Genomic DNA, 20,000 nt, shown 5'->3' with positions numbered 1-20,000 from the left:
GTAAAACCGGTTTTGGAAATAACGAGATACAGCTCACGCACGACACCGGTTTCGCAACATCGACAGCCATTCAAACCTAAATAATACTATTTGGTGATTGGTGCCAACGACTTCATAGGTCCATCATGCCTTGAGGGAAAGTAGACATTTTGTTATAAAATGTACAAGTCTTAACTTGTTGATTTTCATGAGATAACATGTCTGAGTTTCTTCATCAATCTGCACCTACTCGAAAGCCCACTCGGCCTTCAAAACCTCCCACCAACAAGACGAAACTATGCAAGGTTGATAAGAAAGAAGTTGAATCACTGTGTGAAGCCTTTGATGCTATGGCAATTGAGGTTTTGCCCCGCACGGTAGATACGAAAGAGGAGGAGAAAAAGGAAATCCCAGGCACTGTGCATGTTGCAGAGCAGACCTACCAAGAGGGGGAGCTGTGGCAGCTAAAGGAACCTGCCACCGTCGATGAACTCATGGGGCAGATCCCTGATGACTCGCCGGTGGAAGTTCATGCGACATGCCCTTTTTCTCGGTTGTTTGTGAATTGTTGGAGCATAGGATGTCAGAAAATAGGTTTAAATATGTGAAATGCCCTGAGTACCCGTGTGCCTTCATTGCTAATCACAAAGAAGTACTCAATTACTTACAAGCGGTAGACCAACAACGGTACGAACATTTTGTAATAAACATTGGTAAAGAACACTCCAAATGGCCAAAGATGCTGTGTTACTGCGATAACCCTTACTCTTTGAAACAGAGCAAAACTGTAAACAGCCCTGGACGCATATATTTTATTTGCCGGAGCCGCACATGTTCCTACTTCCAATGGTTGGATGCTCCCTGGAACAACAAGATCCTAGTCTTCACCCTAGTAAAACTGAATCCCCCCCCCCCCCCCACAAAAACCTTGATACCCTGGCTTTTAACCACGCATGGTGGCTTACCAACCAAAGAAGAAGCAGACCGTAACGACATTTCGACATCACCCGTACAAGCAGAGTGGAATATCTCTCGAGAGCACACCCCAAGCATGCCGCCGAGAGCCTTTCAAATGGCGTGTCACTTGGCCCAGCGCCTATTTGATGGATGCTTTTCAAAGGCGACATGAACTGTGATTGCTCAATGTTGTAAATATTTTTTAATTGGTTCAATGGTTTAATAAAAAATGAATACAAACATTTAATTGATGTATTTGTTATGAAAAGGCTATTAATAACCGGTTACGGCTTATTTACCCTCCAAAGTCAATGCCCTATTGCTTTGAAATTATTATGGCAAGGATCTACTCACATTTGCTCGCAGCAACTCCAAGGTTTCTCGGAGTTGCTTGGAGTTGTTCGGAGTTCCTCGGAGCAACTCTGTCGTTGCCAGTTGCTCCCCCTACAGGGACCTATTCATATTTACTCGGAGATGCTCGGAGCTACTCGGAGTTCATCGGAGTTCCTCGGAGCAAGTTGCTTCCCCTCTCGTGACAGGCACCTACTCATATTTACTCGGAGCTGCTCGGAGTTGTTCGGAGTTGCTGGGAGCAACTCTGTCGTTACAAGTTGCTTCCTCAACAGGGACCTACCGATACTCATATTTGCTCGCAGCAACTCGGAGTTGCTCGGAGCAAAAGAGCCTCAGTAACCAATCTCACTCGAAATGTACTAACGGGATTGTTTACAAAGTCAAAACATCCAAGCTGGGAATTATTGTAAAACCTGGACAACGTGTTGAAAAACTCTTTCTTACTCGCGAAGGCAATGCTCACTTGTATGCAAGAATGCTTTTTTCATAGATCGTTTTTGGATTAAGGTAATCACTGCTACGATTATGCATTGTGTGGTTCGTTTGTTTAAAGTGAACTGTTTTTCACAAATATCACATTGTGATAAGCGTTTTCTGTTAATTCAGTAAAACGTTTGAAGTATTTGTTGGTGTATGTTTACTGACTTTATAATGACTGAACCGTTCTGAAAATAAAATCGTTTGAGCTACTCTGGTCTCGAATGTTTTCCATTTCTTACTTAATTATAATTCAGAACCATTAGTCACTTTCCGTTTATGCATAAACCTCACATAAAGCCTTTTAATTGTAATTTCAAAACGGAATATAATGCGACTAGTAAATATTAAACCAAGAGCGCTACAGTTCTTTCTTCAACAACTCTTTTTTACCGCGAATCTTTCCATATTTAAATCCCACTAGCCAGAATCTTCGGAAACCCCAAAACTCAACAATTTGCGACCCTCTTCTAGTAACTCTGTCGAGAACTCTGTTGAAAATGCAACCCCATTATAGTCAATCCAGTTGCAGAAATACGACCCCATCCAGCGGCACATCCCCATTAGGCCATAAGGACGTTCGCGCTAATTGTTTGTTTTGTGTAACGTTACTGCGCAGGTAACGGGACTGTAATATGTCACGCATTACTTCCAACATTAGTGAAATTGAGGTTTTAAAAAACCTTTGCAGAAATCGTGGACCATAAGACTAGCACAGTGTTGTATCAGAGAAGATCGTGATCAGTCAAAATTGATTAAAAAATATTTACGAAAGTCAAATTTCCTACTGCACGACTGATATTCGCGTTGTTTTGTCAGTCGTGCACTAGTCTACTTGACTTTCATAAATATTTTTCAAGCCTTACTTAAAATTACATTGCGACAAAAACGCCGGGGAAAAAATTCCAGGCCGACAAGAAAATGTCACAGTTATTTCCCCTACAGGGACCTATTCATATTTACTCGGAGATGCTCGGAGCTACTCGGAGTTCATCGGAGTTCCTCGGAGCAAGTTGCTTCCCCTCTCGTGACAGGCACCTACTCATATTTACTCGGAGCTGCTCGGAGTTGTTCGGAGTTGCTGGGAGCAACTCTGTCGTTACAAGTTGCTTCCCCAACAGGGACCTACCGGTACTCATATTTGCTCGCAGCAACTCGGAGTTGCTCGGAGCAAAAGAGCCTCAGTAACCAATCTCACTCGAAATGTACTAACGGGATTGTTTACAAAGTCAAAACATCCAAGCTGGGAATTATTGTAAAACCTGGACAACGTGTTGAAAAACTCTTTCTTACTCGCGAAGGCAATGCTCACTTGTATGCAAGAATGCTTTTTTCATAGATCGTTTTTGGATTAAGGTAATCACTGCTACGATTATGCATTGTGTGGTTCGTTTGTTTAAAGTGAACTGTTTTTCACAAATATCACATTGTGATAAGCGTTTTCTGTTAATTCAGTAAAACGTTTGAAGTATTTGTTGGTGTATGTTTACTGACTTTATAATAACTGAACCGTTCTGCAAATAAAATCGTTTGAGCTACTCTGGTCTCGAATGTTTTCCATTTCTTACTTAATTATGATTCAGAACCATTTTAAAGGATAAAATGTGGGATATTTCGCCTCTTGGATCAAACACTGCGTGCTCACAATTAAAGTCCATAAGCCTTAGCTTGTCCAGACGTGTGGTTAAGGCCTTGTGTTATTGTGCACTCGTCGTGACGAGATTTGTGTTCTTAAATAAATCTGGGGCTGTTTTTCGGCCTCTTTGGCATGAAATGGTTTTATTTCAATTTGAAAGGGTCTTCGACGAATACTCTACTTGTCTTCGAACAATTTGATGAAGATACTAGTGTCGTGCATGTATTGTTTACAGTTCATGAAACCAATGCTTGGTATATATTTATTTTCGTATTGCTTGTATTGCAGGATGCGTTTTGTTCATTATCTATCACTGTTTTGGCTTGCCCAGGCATGTGATAAAAAATCTCTTGTTTTACTTGTATCCCGATTTCAGTGATTTTTAAATATAAGGCCCTTATATTAGGTACGAAATAAAGTTTTATGAATGGAGTCCCAGCAGTGGGACAGTAGCCGCACCGTTGGCGCGTTTACGAGTTTAAATCATTCGCATAAATTACTTTTGGTCTTAATTTGGTAAAATAGAAATTTTAGAGATCGTCATATTTTACGAAACTACGCTTGTTGTTCTCTAAAGCTTTCACTTATAGCAGTAGAAGCATGATCTACGTTTGTCCGTTATTTTTAAACAGCGTTTTATACAATAGTAAATGAATAACTGGAGCCGTCAAAGTGTAATAGAACGCCATAGTAGATAGTACAATTGAGCACACTTTTCCAGAAAGAGACAGTTCGCCTTGAAACGAAATTCCGGTAGCATTATTCGTTGCTTTTCAAATTTAAGTAGTTTCGAATGTGCAAAACGAATGTGCAAACAAGTGTTTGATTCCTTACCGCGTGCTAGATTCAATAGCTAGATTTGTAAATATGCGAAATTCCAGTAGTATTATTCGTTGCCTTTCAAATTGAAGTAGTTTCTATGATTTCGAATGCGCAAACGAGTGTTTGATTCCTTACCGCGGGATGGATTCAATAGCTAGATTTGTAAGTATGCCAAATTCCAGTAGTATTATTCGTTGCTTTTCAAATTTAGTCTCTAAGATTTCAAAATTCGAGTTTCGAATGCGCAAACGAGATGTGACTTCCATTCCATCTTCCTCACTTGTTATTTCAAGTTTTTGACTGCCTCCTTCATCCCAAAGTTCATGCAGTAAGGTTACGATTTTGTTATCCAATTGCAGTCATTGCAAACGGTTTGTTAATGCGTTCATTTCCAAAGCAAAAATCTGCTGTTCGATCATTCGGTCCATCTCTGAATTGAATTTTTTTTCCATTACCTTTATACACGTGTCCATTTCTGAGTGTGCCATAACGATGAAAAGCAAACCGGGTTTTACGAGTTTTTTCTAGTCTACATTATTAAAGAGACCCTTTTGGATACTCATCATCTTCAAAACTGGTTTTTCTAACCAACCCTTAAACTTGCTTTAACTTGTTTGACTGGTTCCTAGCTACTCCATTATTCTTTCCCTATATAAGCGCGATACTATACGGCTGGTTGGGCGGAAACGTAACACCAGAACACACTACAGTTCGCTCCAAATAAAAGAAAAATTATAATAAAATTCAAACCAAATATATGACGTGCAGTTCATTTAAACCTCTGCCCCCATCTTGAATATACCCTCGTACACCTACGTGGTATGTATCTCATTATAAACCCTAATCCAAAAACCGGTTCTACTACAACGCCTGAATCTATTTGCATACATGAATAAAATTGGTCTATCCATTCCCCCCCCTATACTACTAACAAGGTACTCCTTTACCTCCAGGGCTGTCAGCGCCTTATCATTTCTCATTGTATGGACAAGATATTGAAACCAAAAGCCATCCCAGATCATCATGTCTAATAGGCCTTATGCAAAAATTCACCACCAAGCCTCGTTTGCACAAAATTATCTGGACGTGCAATATTGTTAACACGTGGGTTTTCTATACACGTTTTGTCCTTTGGGATTCAGGGCATGCTAAGATTTAAAAGTTAAATTGTCGAATTCGAGGCTTAGTGGTGAAATTAGCTAGTCAGACGTCAAAACGCATAAGGGCTAGTAGGGGAAGGGCAGTTTCAGGTACAAAATCAGTCACAATGTACTCTGAACCAAACGTATCATGGGTCTGGTGATGTAAATGAAAAGGGGCCATCATTCAATTCAACCTCGTTCCCCGGGTATCTTTGTCTTCTCAACGACAATGGAGACCCTGGAAACGAGGTTACATGCAATTGTTAGGAATGGAAAAGAAATATTATTCCCTGCAAGCACATCGTTACGATATCTAGAACTTTCCAATTTCTTATGAAAATTAGTCTTGTGCTAAGAACATTCTAGAAATGACATTGTTGACGTCTATTAAAGGTTCATTTCGGAAGTACTGGTTACTTCAAATTGACGGTTGATGCAATTTGGTTTTTAGAAGTCTCTAGAACCTCTTCTTAGGATATATAAGCAGGATCTTGAACTTGTATGATAGACTCTCTTTGTGTAACACTTTGTGTATAGCTCTAGTTCACGGTTTTACCTTCTCTCTAAAGTGATTAAAGCCTGCACAAGTTTGCCGGTCAAAGCTGCTCGGTGAATACTTTGATATAATACCGAATGCTGACCTGAAACTATGAGCTAAGAACGCTGCAAGCTGGGCTCAGTGGAACGTTTTAGGAAATATTCCCCTCGAACATGTCAAAACAAGTTTATGTAAGCTAATTCTGATAGCTTAATTCAGTAACTGTATTTCAACTCAAATGTCGTGGGATTAATGTTCCGGGGATTCATTTTCCATTGGAATTTGTACATAGACTACAAAGACTATTTATATTTACCTATGTTATCCTGCAATACACTGTATTTGAATTATAATAACATGGGTGACAAATTACTCCTTAATTTTGGCACGAAATTTCAGCGTTAATCTATAATTTGATGTGAAATTACATTGTTGCCATGCCACCTTTTCATATAGTGCTTAAATGGCGTCCAGGTTTGAAAATTAAGGTTTAATTTGTCATCCATGTTATTAATAGCTAATCAAATGGTATACCCGTGGAATTAGGGAATAATTTCACTTGCGTTTTGTCCAAAATCAATAATTTCCCGCCCCTAAAGGCTCGGGAAATTATTTGAATTTGGACAAAACGCGCGTGAAATTATTCCCTAATTTCACGCGTCACCATTTGATTACCCATACCAATACAAATGTCATTCATTCTTTACTCTCCGATTTTCTCTTCGCTCGATAGGCCGCCATCACATCACATTTCCTGTACTATGGTACGTACTATAGCAGGTGATGCCCGCGTAATTTGGTGCACTTTTAGCGGGTTTCACCCATAGGGGTTGTGTGATTCGGGTGTTATAGTCTATTCTACGGCCAATTCGAAACTAACCTATTATAGACCCCATATTAGTCACTTTTGGGTAAATGTAATTTTAGCGACCCCACCTTAGTCACTTTCCGTTTATGCATAAACCTCACATAAAGCCTTTTAATTGTAATTTCAAAACGGAATATAATGCGACTAGTAAATATTAAACCAAGAGCGCTACAGTTCTTTCTTCAACAACTCTTTTTTACCGCGAATCTTTCCATATTTAAATCCCACTAGCCAGAATCTTCGGAAACCCCAAAACTCAACAATTTGCGACCCTCTTCTAGTAACTCTGTCGAGAACTCTGTTGAAAATGCAACCCCATTATAGTCAATCCAGTCGCAGAAATACGACCCCATCCAGCGGCACATCCCCATTAGGCCATAAGGACGTTCGCGCTAATTGTTTGTTTTGTGTAACGTTACTGCGCAGGTAACGGGACTGTAATATGTCACGCATTACTTCCAACATTAGTGAAATTGAGGTTTTAAAAAACCTTTGCAGAAATCGTGGACCATAAGACTAGCACAGTGTTGTATCAGAGAAGATCGTGATCAGTCAAAATTGATTAAAAAATATTTACGAAAGTCAAATAGACTACTGCACGACTGATATTCGCGTTGTTTTGCCAGTCGTGCACTAGTCTACTTGACTTTCATAAATATTTTTCAAGCCTTACTTAAAATTACATTGCGACAAAAACGCCGGGGAAAAAATTCCAGGCCGACAAGAGAATGTCACATTTATTTCCGGATCATCATAAAACGTTAAAGAGAAGTGAGCGGGAGGATGGAAAAGCTCCGGAAAAGGTAGCTGATCGAGTAGTGCCTGAAGGTTTGGAAAACTTGAGGACGAACTGTTGCGTAAATTTAATGGGGCTTTTTTTAAAAAAAGTGTTTTTATTACCCTACGAACTTAAGTTCAAAATGAATGCCTGTTTTTGAAATTCTTTTCCCTTACTTTCGTGAAAAAGAGCAGTATTTTCGTCCTCGTGCGCTCGAAAAGTGCGGACCTGCGAGGAAACAACCAGCGATTGAATTTCACAAAAAAAACACACTCCAGGAGACGAGCATGACGGCAAGGGAGAAATATTATACAAAACACTAATCAAATGAAGATGACGCGTGCTTAAAACTTCGAGAAAGTTTGTTTTGGGTGACCCCCATGTTTTTTTTCATTTTTGGAGCAAGTACTTCATGACCTAACTCTAGGCGAGAAACGAGGAAAATCTCACCGTAGGAAGATTTTGGTGTGGACGTCCTTAATAGAAAGTATCCCCACTTCCCCCCACCCCCACCCCCGGGCCAAGAATGTGACTACATTTGCAAACCAAGTTCAAACTCAGTTTTCAGACAGAAGAACATAGAACAGTTGGCAGAATTTTCGCGGGAAAAGTTTCTTGAAAATGAGATCAAAGAAAAGGCCAACATTTTGTATAATTTAGTAACAACACTATGTGGCACCAAGGTCTTTAACCCAAGAAATGTTCTCAAAACATCTGAGCAAGATGTGGAATGGCATTGACTTGTCTCTTTAAAGCCCGGAACCAAAATATATCAGCATCCCAAGTGCTCAACTGTCTTGTTCTCATGAGGGGCAATCTAACTGTTGTGGTTATAATCCACCCAGTGGGCAAAGTAAATATCCAATTGTGCAAGAACAAGAGAACAGAGTGGAAGTTTGAGTTTCATTTTTTTGTAAAAACAAAGAAATTACACATTATTCCCCCACAGGTCAACTCTTTTCTCTTTCTCTTGCAAAATACGTTTGTTAACTACTGTTGACTCTTTAAGATATTCTTTCACACAACTAGCAAGGTAAAATGGGGAAAATCTTCCCTTAAAATTTCCAATTTGTATCACCATGTAGTGTTTCACTTTTTGCCAAGCAAATTTGTGTTTTGGTGCTATATTTACCTTCTGACAACAACCAAAGCTATGTAATAACTTTATGGTATACCTGATCAGAATTTTGTATATTGCAATAATTATTTCTGAACGTTTATTTTTTTAATTTTTAAAGTACATTTTTTCGTTATTTCAACGACGAACAATGCACTTAATTTTGTTTTCTTATGGCAGGGTTTCACTTGCAGGATTTACGTTATATCCTACGCGTATTTCTTGTGGGTGTTTTGCTGATAACACCCTTACTGGAACGTGCTTTTGTACTATAACTTCATGTATAAAACTAGTTCCCTTTACACATGATCTTGTTAGAATCCCTGATGAAGTCTGTTTGATCAGACGAAACCGGTCGGATAATAAACAAAGTTAACAAGATCAGTTGCTGTGTGCTGCTCACTAGTTTCCCTTAAAAAATAAAAAAAATAAAAAATGCCAACAGCAGATGTTACTTTTGTGGGTGATGAGGATATCAATTTTGTTTCAAGTCAACCTCAAAATGGTGCATCTTAATCAAATAATAATATCATTGTTATCATTGTTATAACGTTATTGGCTAATTTTCCTAATTAACACGCAGCTGCCTTGATTTATAGTTTATTGAACGTGACGTAAAAGGGGAATAAATTGAACACAGGATTACGTAACGTGCAGACAGTGCATGGATTACTGTTCTTAGTACCATGATAACAAAGCTTATTCTCAGGACTTTAGGTCTCTGCATCGTGATTTTTTGGCTTTATCAAGGTAAGGATAGCAATATTTACTTGATGCTAGTTGTTTTAAGCTATAGTCAAGTTATATTGAAAAGAAAAGAACTCTTGAAGACGTGCACAACAAAGGAAACGGAACTCAATTTAAAAGTTGTATCCTTTATACTTGTAAATGCCGCTTTTTGAAATTTCATCTTATTTTGAAGAAAACATGGGCTACATGACATCTTTAGACCATGTTAAGGTGTATCGGAATCTGAGTGATGATAGTTGCCTGCAAAAAAAAATGTTAGGGCCATCCTCTTAGCAGGTTCTGGTCATCAGTTCGATTAGCTTGCACCAATAGCATGATATGAGTAGACGAAAACTGAACTGGTTTCATTCTTCTCTTGTTGAGGTTGAGGTTTCACCAAATTTCCTTCAAAGAGCTTCACCTTACTAAATCGTAGTCAGTTTGCTCTAGCACGCTAAATTTTCCGTTTTCGTAAAAGGGAATTTAAGCTGAACTAACTGGATGCTGCTTGAGGAAAAATTGATTATAGTTTATAGAGGGGAAAAGTTAAGAATTTCAGCAAACTTCAAATGGGCAAGCATTAAATATACCAAGGTTTATGTTGGAAGGTCCACGACGTTTCGATATTTTGTTCTCCGTTTACGCATGAATTAAGTAACTGACGCGTTTCCTTTGCTAGTTCCTCGGGCAGAATAAAACAGCTATTGTATTTTTTGTGTACGGTCAAGGTGAGCAAGAACATATAATAAAGAACTTGGTCGGTGTTCATAACTATTCCATCTATTAACTTGGAATTTGCTCCGCCCGACACTTTTCGCTTGCGGGAGAACAGCAATCCATCAGCAAAATGTGGATTTCGAGGGAGTTCAGATAAGAACTTGGCTCACACAAAACTGGAAGAATTTCAATGCAGCTTCTTCTTCTCCTTCTTTGCCTTCATGTCCTCGGCGCAAGTCCACTGTAGACTCGAGCGTACATTCGAGTGTAATCGAATTTCAGTGGCCATGTCGTTATTTATAATAACGGTTGTTGCATCGACTAAAGAAATCAGGAGTAAGGTGCTCACTTGTTCCTACATTGCCTCTACGAAAGTTCTAGTACGTTCTGAAGCGTTTTCAGATACGAAAACTTCCCTCTTTGTCACGTCGATATTGGAAGCCTTTTTTTCTTGTTATTACGATCATGTTATAACAGTCGGTATACTTTATACTTAGTTAATTGAGGAAGGCAAAAAAAAAAAAAAATAATAATAATAATAAATAAAAACTCCTAACAGCACGAATGAGCATCGCTCTTATCGTGGACGCAATTATCTTAATTTGTTGGTATTTTCAAGGGGACTTGAGAGGTCCCTAAATCATGTTAGCTATGTCTTTGAAGTCAACTTCAGCTTCTAAACCAGCCTGTTTCGATTAGCGTATGTCCAAATTAAACGCTATATACTGACTGAAAGGAAAATGAATACTGCTTGGGAAAAAATTGATTATAGTTCATATAGGGAAAATTTAGAATTTCAGCAAAATTCAAATGAGCAAACATTAAATATATCAAGGTTTATGTTGGAAGGTCCACGACCTTTCGACTTATTGTTCTGCGTTTACGCATGAATTAAGTAACTGACCCCTTTATTTTGCTAGTTCCTCGGGCAGAATAAGACACCTATTGTATTTTTTGTGTACGGTCATGGAGAGAAAGAACATGTAATAAAGAACTTGGTCGATGTTCATAACTATTCCCATCTATTAACTTTGAATTAGCTCCGCGCGACACTTTTCTCCTGCGGGAGAACAGCAATCCATCAGCAAAATGTGGATATCGAGGGTCTTAGACAACTGGAATTCAGATAAGAACTTGGCTGACACAGAACTGGAAGGATTTTAATGCAGCTTCTATTTCTCCTTCTTCGCCTTCATGCCCTCGGCGCAAGTCCACTGTAGATGCGAGTGCATGACCATTCGAGAGGCACTCAAATCTCAGTTGCCATGCAATGCGTATGTCCAAATTAAACTCTATCTACTGACTGAAAGAAAAATGTGTCGAACGCAACACAATGGTTTGAGGTTTTTACTAACGTGCGATCAGGCGTACTTTTCTTTAGAGAGGGTCTGAAAAGGTACGCCTGATACAATTTGCTTACCTGTGAAGAGTGATGTTATCTTGTGTCATGCTATAAATGTGAGCTAATCAGATTTTACGGGAAATTACCTGCACGTTGCGATTCAAGGAAAGACCACGAAAACAAAATATAGAACTCTGTCTGGAATATCTGGGAAGTCAGACTGTATCCATACAATGAACGCCGCTAGTATTTCTGCAAATCTCGCATGATAGTTGAATGATTAAAATAGCAAGGTTAGCGAGGTTGTAGGCCCTTGGGCCCATGTAGAAGGCATGGAACAAAAATGCTGAAAAAGGAATCTTCTAGTAGCTGAAAAAAGAGGGAAACAGAGAGTGTAGAACACCGCAACAGCAGGAAAAATGTGGCAAATACCACAATCCACAGTATCCTAAAGTACTCAAAACGAGAGAGACATTGAGTGTGTGGAACACCGCAACAGAGAGAAAAATTTTGCAAATACTGCAATATCATAGCTAGTTTCGATATCTAGCTGGTAGTTCTGTTGTGGAAAGGACATAAAAGTCTTTAAACGAGGCAAACGTACAGACGATTCATGAAAACGATGTCACAATGTTTAAAGAAATGAAATTGTAAATTAGCCATTTGTAATAACGTTATATAATTTGACTAACTGAATGGAATGCAGAATCTGTTTCAAATTGTTTGTGATACGACCAGAAACTCGAAAAGAGTCGTAAAAACGCAAAGGAAATGAAATCTTTATACTATCTGTCTTCAACGAAAACCATACAAAAACTGCTTTTCGCGAGCGTGGAGAATATCATGATTAAATTGATCAATTTAAATGCCGCATCTTGCTGATCATAAATTTTGCTTAGTAAGTGAAAACTGCCCTTGCTTTAGTTATGCCTATTCAACGCGGAGATACTTTATACTTTATACTTTACACTTAGTTAATCGAGGAAGGCAAAAAGAATTCCAATTAGCACGAGTGAGCATCACCCTTATCCTGGACGTAATTATCTTAATTTGTTGCTATCTTCAAGGACACTAAACATGGCTGCCGTGAAGTCATGTGAAAACGCACTATAAACAGCTCCAGTCTTCCTCCTAAATAAATACGGTTTAAACTAAAATAAAGCGCCCATAAGTGGGGGGATATCAGCGTCTAGCCATGATTTACGACAAACCAGGGTCAGGTTGACTAATAATAGATTTATTTACACGACTTGCTCAAAAGTTAGTATCAGTAGGATTTTACTCTATCCAAGACTTTAACAATATCGCACCGAAAATAAGGCAATGTTATTGGCTAATTTTCCTAATTAACACGCAGCTGCCTTGATTTATAGTTTATTGAACGTGACGTAAAAGGGGAATAAATTGAACGCGGGATTACGTAACATGCAGACAGTGCACAGATTACTGTTCTTAGCACTACAATGACAAAGCTCATTCTCAGGACTTTAGGTCTCTGCATCGTGATTTTTTGGCTTTATCAAGGTAAGTATAGCAATATTTCCTAGGTGCTAGTTGTTTTGAGCTATAGGCAAGTTATATTGAAAAGGAAAGAACTCTTGAAGACGGGCACAACAGAGGAAACGGAACTGAATTTAAAAGTTGTATCTTTTTTACTTGTAAATGCCGTTTTTTTTAGATCGTATATTATTTTGAAGGAAACATGGACTAAATGATGTCTTTAGATGATGTTAAGGTGTATCGGGTCTTCATCTCTCCTCTCGGAATCTGAGTGATGATTGTTGCTGGGAAAAGAAATGTCAGGGCCATGCGCATAGCAGGTTCAGATCATCAGTTCGACTAGCTGGCACCGGTAGCATGATTTGAGTAGGAAAAACTGAACTGGTGTTATTCCGCTCCTGTTTTTTTTTTTCTGGAAAATGGAGGCTTCACCAAATTGCCTTCAAAGAGCTTCACGCTATTAAATCGTAGTCAGTTTGCTCTATGACGCTAAATTTTCCGTTTTCGAAAAAGGAAATTTAAGCTGAACTAAATGACTGCTGCTAGGGGAAAACTTGATTATAGTTCATATAGGGGAAAAGTTAAGAATTTCAGCTAACTTCAAATGAGCAAACATTAAATACATCAAGGTTTATGTTGGAAGGTCCACTACCTTTCGATTTAGTAACTTTTAATTAGCTCCGCTCGATACTTAATTCCGCCTGCGGGAGAACAGCAATCCATCGGCAAAATGTGGATATCGAGGGCCTGAGACAACTGGAATTCAGATAAGAACTTGACTCAGACAGAACTGGAAGGATTTCAATGCAGCTTCTTCTTCTCCTTCTCCGCCTTTATATCCTCGGCGCAAGTCCACTGTAGACCCGAGGGTACATTCGAGAGTTAATCGAATTTCAGTTGCCATATTTGTATTTTTCCTCATTTTTGTTTCATGACTTCTACATGGGCTCAGGGGCCTCTAAGCTCGCTAACCCTGCTTTTTAATCATTCAAGTCTCAAGCGAGATTTGCAGAAATACTAGTAGCTTTGATTGTATGGATAAAGTCTGACCTTGTAGATATTCAAGGTAGAGTTCTATATTTTGCTTTCGTCGTCTTTCCTTGAATCGCAACGTGCAGGTAATTTCCGGTAAAATTGGCTTACATTTATACCATGATACAATATAACATCACTCTCGACAGGTGCGCGGCAGACGACTCCTTAAGAAATTGTATAAAGCGTACCTTTGTGCGCTTTCTCTAAAGAAAAGTATACACCTGATAGCAGGTTATGGTTTTTCGTGAAGCTTCTGTTTCTTTGTTTCTGATTCTTCAACCAATGTGACAATAATTAAACAGCTTGCTTGTGAAGACCTCGTGTTTAGTTTCTCGTCTCTCGTAACTGAATTGATCTTCAGAGAACTGTCGTTGGCAAAAATATATCATAAACCTTCAATTCAATCTTTAGTTGCTGACGCCTCAAAAAAATCGAAATTCCAGCAGTTATATCAAGCCTAGCATTGCTGCAATTATTAGTTTCAAGTAGCTAAGCTACGTTGCAATGCGGAAAGGTTAATCTGTTGCCACACCAAAAAATCTTACTCGATAGGCACGCACATGCAAGTTTAGCGATGCCTTAATGAAACAAAAAAAACGAAAAAGAAAAACCGTTCGAATTCCATTGTTTCTAAATTCATAATCTGTTATTTTCCATAGAAACGCTGGATTTTCCTTTTCTTCTTAGTGTGTCTTTGTTTATTGAAATAAACGATTTTGCCGTCTCAGACCGTTTGAGCTTTGTTTGAGTAAATTAATCAATCTGATCACGACGGAGGACAAAACGGAAGAAAATTAATAATTCGAGAGAAGCAGACTGTGCAAACACTGCTTATAAATGATGGCTAAGCTTTTTTCTTATGGTTTTTACCCCCTAATTTGCTGGTTTTACGAAGGTAAGCGAAACAAACTTATCTTGATATTAGTTGCAAACTGCTGCAGAATTTCAAGACTATTTCAAAGCAAACAGACAGTAGAGCCTCTAAAAACCACGTTGTTAACTGTAAATCAAGTCACTTTTAAATGTGAGTAATCTTTATGATTTTTTCCGGCTTATTGTGTTCTAAAACCATTCTAATTTCGACTAAGGAGATATTTACATGAGACAGGGACGAAATCAGACCTGTATGAAATTCTACCGGTATATAATTTTTGCAGCCGTTTACATGAAACCGTGACGAAATGCTTGGTGCCAGTTTCGAAACAAAATGATATCTCTTGTGCAATAAATGTTAAGCTGACCCAAAAGTACACAGGATTGAAATTGTGGACCCAGTCTGAGACTTGTTGTGATTTTCATGAGACCGGTACGAACTCAGACTGGAGTTTCTCGTCTCGGTCTAGCCAACGAGACGAAGCCAGACCCGGTCTGAGTTCACTGTCAGGCCGGTCTCATTTTACAAGTCGAATCATAATGTGAAATCGATACGGTCCTCATGGGAAACGTCAGACATAATTTCATTCAAATTTAAGAGTTTTTGAACTACGAGAAGTGTAATATAACTTATTATTTAGAATACCGACAAATGCGAGACTATGCTGCTAGAAGCTGTGTTTAATACATTGGTTTGAGCTTAAATATAATCCTGACATTTGCGGAGCGGGGACCTTTTGGTGTGACCACAAACGTTGTTTCGAAAATTCATTGGAAACGTCTGCAATCCACGACATAAGTCCTTGGCACACCTTGATCAGATACCGGTAGCACGAAAATGCATTTGCAAGCTATTTCGTGAACAATACCTTATGACATCACTAGAATAGGAAGCCTCCTTCCTTTCCTTTTTTTTTTTTCCTGACGAGAAAATTTCTAAGCCGATAGGGTAGACTCCATGTAACTGAAGTGAAAGAGGAAACGCATATTTAATGAGTTGCTTGGATGACTCGGATGATCATCTGAGATGGCTTACACCCACTGATCTAAATTTAGATTACATGAGTATTACCCATTTAGATTGTGTAACACGGGTGACTAAGAACAACTAACTTGCCTACGTTTTAGACTTAAAAAGATAAGTCAATTGCAAATGGTTTTTCTCAAGTTATTTTACCCCAGACAGGATGCGAATTGAACTTCAGGAGGCCCTCATTAGCGAATGATGGTTATTTGCTGGGGCCGAGGAAAAATTCGAACAGCATAGCTTACCGCACATTCCGAACACTTGAGCTAACCGCTACCATTAAGGACGCACTTGACCCAAAAATGGAATACCCACTTACAAGTCAGTTTGTTCACTTTGCGGCTTGATATTGAATTGTAAACTAAAATACGAATTCGTTTTTCTCGAACACGTAAATCAATAATTGTAAGTGTTCATGCCATTATATTGGCTAATTAATAAGTTGTAGACAAGTTTAAAACTTGTTCAGTCAAAACCCCTTGAAAAGGGATGACGAAGCCAATATGGCGTGGTGTGGCGTAAAACTTATCATACTATAGCTAATTGACAGCTGAAAGTACTCTTTTGTATATGGTCGGACACCGAATCAGCTTTTGATAGTATTCAAATCGGTTTCTTCACTAATGCAAATTGTTGACCAATTGACGTAAAGGAAATAACTCGGATGTGTTAACAGTTCTTATTGAGTAACAGTCAATTTTCATCCAATACAAGGCCTTTAATTCTTGCCTTGCCATCTGTTAGTTGGGTCTATTAAGGCAAGGGAGGCAAGGGTTCCGTTTTTACACTAAATAGTGGAGGGGATAGCATTTTTATCATTGAAGAAAAAATGAAATATAAAAAGAAGGGAAAACAACTTTTGATATGTATAAGTTAGAAACGATGCCCAGGAACTGTCGATCGACTAAATTATCTATTTCGTGTTCCGGTCCGAATGACTATCTTCTTTTTTTAGTTAGTATATGTTATCGTATGAGCCTGAGGGCAATTAAGGATTAATGCACGCGTATTTTCAAAAATTTAATAAAGGTATATAAATATTTGGAGAACTTTGAAAATACAAGTGAAATTAATCCTTAAATGCACTAGGGTACAGTGCGATTACATGTTTATGACATAAAGGGCAAAATTATTTAGAGAAGTCCGTTCTCTAATGCCGCGACAAATGACAATCAACTTAACACGCTTTCATTCGGTCAAAGTTCAATTCAACAACTCGTGCAATGTCAACAGAAATAGGGCTTAAAATTGTATTTTGTAAGTGAAAAAAAATTAACCAGTTTCATCAGAGACAGTCTAAGGAAGAAGATTATTATATAACTTCGCTTGCTGTGGATAAGCGACTGTTAAACAATCAGGATCAAGCATTAATGCCCTCTTGATTATTAAAAGTGTCCTCGTGAAAAAGAAAAAAAATGCCCTCTGTCTCAGCCAATCATCATTCAGTAATTTTGCCCAGTATGTGATAATAGAAAAAATCAGTCTAGTGCAACGTAATTTTACAAGCGGAACTGCAAGGACGACCTTTGATCACTTGAAAGCAAATTTTCCAGTTATGCTGAGTATAATTACACTGACTGTCACGAAGCTGACTCCCTTAAGGTTAAAGAGCCCTTTTTCTTTCGAAATCTGACTCTGAGCCTTGCGAAAGCGTATATGACTGAGTGCCTTTAAGTAATAACTACCAGAGCTATTTTGAAATCAAAGTTGCTTGGCATCAGGTCTCCAACTAAACCAAGAACGTCTTAACCACAGCACTGATGACTTAAATTAACCGATCTGTCGGTGCAGTTTTAGATTGAGCGAGAATTTGTACTATCGTAGGCCCGCGGGAGCAGGCTCAGCTCGTCCCGGCGTTTTGAAGGTTTGTTGTGAGAGCCTGCCGGGAAGATCTATCCACAAAGGGGCAGATGCATGCACACACTTACAACACACACTTAGCAGCTTCCGCGAATGTTGCCCGAGGTACTGTTAACGGTAACCTTGAACAATGTTCAAAATTTCATGCTCCAGCAGCGTATCTGGCTTGACCAGTGTATATGCATCCTGGAACTGAGTGCGTACTACGCCAAGTGTAGCTGTCCCTATATTTAACAACTATTCGTGTCAGTGTCGGTGGTTATCCACCGACGACATTGCGGGCGCAAATTCCTCGCGAATCCGGAGTTCTAGTAGCCAATCAGAGCGCGCGTTCAACGCTCTCTACTGTTTTAGTATATGCTAAATATATTTCTCAAATACATTAATAATTCATCAAGTGATAAACCAATTGCGTGCCCGCATTTAGGTCACATGGATGCACTTTGATACAGCGGTAAAAAACAGCGTGTTTGGATATCCAAACACGTGTATTTGGAAATCAATTACAAAAAGCAATACACAACTTCAACAAAGCTTTATTACTTCTATTGTTTGCTGTTTACAAGCAAAGCATCTTCTTCTTGCATACTTTTGGGCGGTCGAAAGCGGCAAAATTCATCCTCGCCTAACCCGTCCATGTTTCGGAACTAGCTGGACGCCTCTGAATGCAAATTGTGGCTACTTGAAATAAACAAGCTTCAGTTGTGAAAAACGCGGACATTATCATTACAAACTGTGCGCTGATTGAACAAAAGAAAGCAAAAATCACATGCTTATGTGATTTTTGCTTTCTTTTCTTCTTTCGTTTTCTTTTGTTTGCAATTAGGCGTCGATTGAGAAGCCATTTCAAAAACTCGTGCTTCGTGTTTCATCGGGGTTTCCAAACACTCGAAAACAATAAAAGCAATCGGTTTACGGCCTCGTGCTTTCATCAGTTTTCTCGTGTTTGGAAACTCCGATGAAACACGAAGCACGAGTTTTTGAAATATTACATAACAACTGACCGAAACTACTCCCCGCTAACACCACGAGAAAACATAACTTTTATCCCGGATGCAAGTTCTGTTTGTACTCGCCCTTAAGCATGCAAGAAGCTGTGACTTGAGCAATTATTCTAGAATGCTTTCGTTTTTGAAATCATTATTCAATTTTATGACGCCAACGAAAATCGAGCATTATCAATTAACCAGATGCGTAACGAAAGCAAAAATTCCTGTTACTATGCGCTGCGATGGCAAATCTTAGATCTTTGGGTGTTTTCCTGTTAATTTGTTGGTTTTATCAAGGTAGGTCGATTAAAAATGTCTTAATACTATTTGTAAGCTGTTGTAGAGTTGAAAATTGTCTCAAGTCAAGTTGCATGGAAGAAACAAGCAAACAACCCTCCTTTAATAAAAGCATGCAGGTTTACTTTTTTGTGGAAACCGAATAGAATATCGTGAAAAGATCGACATAAAAACCTCTAAGGTTCATGTCGAGATTTCTGTGTATACATTTCTCCGTAACTCGAATGATCTTGGCCTGTCAAATCCATGGCTGTTGCTGAATTGTTTGATTAAAGAGGAAAGCATTCAACTACAACCTCGAGGATTGTTCAACCAAAAACGTTCCGCTTTGTCGATGTTTTCTTTCATTTATCAGTTAAAAGTTTATAGTTCCTCCACTCGTATAACTTCGATTGGCTTTAATATACAAGTCGGGTTCATTTTTCGCCGCACTGCACTCTCTATTCGAGAAGGGTGAATAGGAGTCAGCTAGAATGGCGGACGTGTCTTTTTCGTCTCCCACTTGAAAGCTATTTTCTGTTACTTTTTTTGTGAAACGCGTGTGTATTTCTTTAAGTTATAGGCTAGTTTTTGGTACTCTTTTTAAAATATGCCTGACAAGCATAAATGTAGGTCTAAATCGAGTTCTGGTAAAGCGACTGAAGCCTGCGAAGACGTTGAGCTGGTCTCTGGAAACCTAATTCGTGAACTTTTTCAATCCCAAGAACGCATGTTGAAATCGTTCGCTGAAAGTGCAGCTAACTTAAATAAAAGGATTGATGTACTAGTATCTGACCTGCGAGCTAGTCTTGAATTTAGTCAGAAGGATATTGCTGAACACAAAACTATGATTGAGATGATTGATGTGAAGCTGCAATCTATTGCCGTTGAGATCAACACGATTCATATCGTTGGAACAAAGCAATTTGAGAAAGTAATCTACTTTGAAAACCAAAGTCGAAGAAAGAATATCCGTATTGAAGG

The 20,000-nt window shown here is 38.7% G+C and overlaps 1 protein-coding gene across 1 annotated transcript in view; it reads left to right on the top strand.

Annotated features, from left to right (window-relative positions):
• Positions 1 to 12,892: 12,892 nt before the first annotated feature.
• Positions 12,893 to 20,000, top strand: part of LOC138056066 (MAM and fibronectin type III domain-containing protein 1-like) — a 38,686-nt gene continuing 31,578 nt past the window's right edge. Inside the window, exon 1 of the mRNA XM_068901910.1 lies at positions 12,893 to 12,980. Coding sequence (XP_068758011.1) covers positions 12,920 to 12,980 — 61 coding nt within the window. The 5' untranslated portion in view covers positions 12,893 to 12,919. The remainder of the gene's footprint in view (positions 12,981 to 20,000) is intronic.

Source organism: Montipora capricornis, chromosome 7 (assembly GCF_036669925.1).
Source record: "Montipora capricornis isolate CH-2021 chromosome 7, ASM3666992v2, whole genome shotgun sequence".
Classification (NCBI taxonomy): domain Eukaryota; kingdom Metazoa; phylum Cnidaria; class Anthozoa; order Scleractinia; family Acroporidae; genus Montipora; species Montipora capricornis.
Note: the sequence above shows the minus strand (reverse complement) of the source record. Positions and strands in the feature narration are given on the sequence as shown.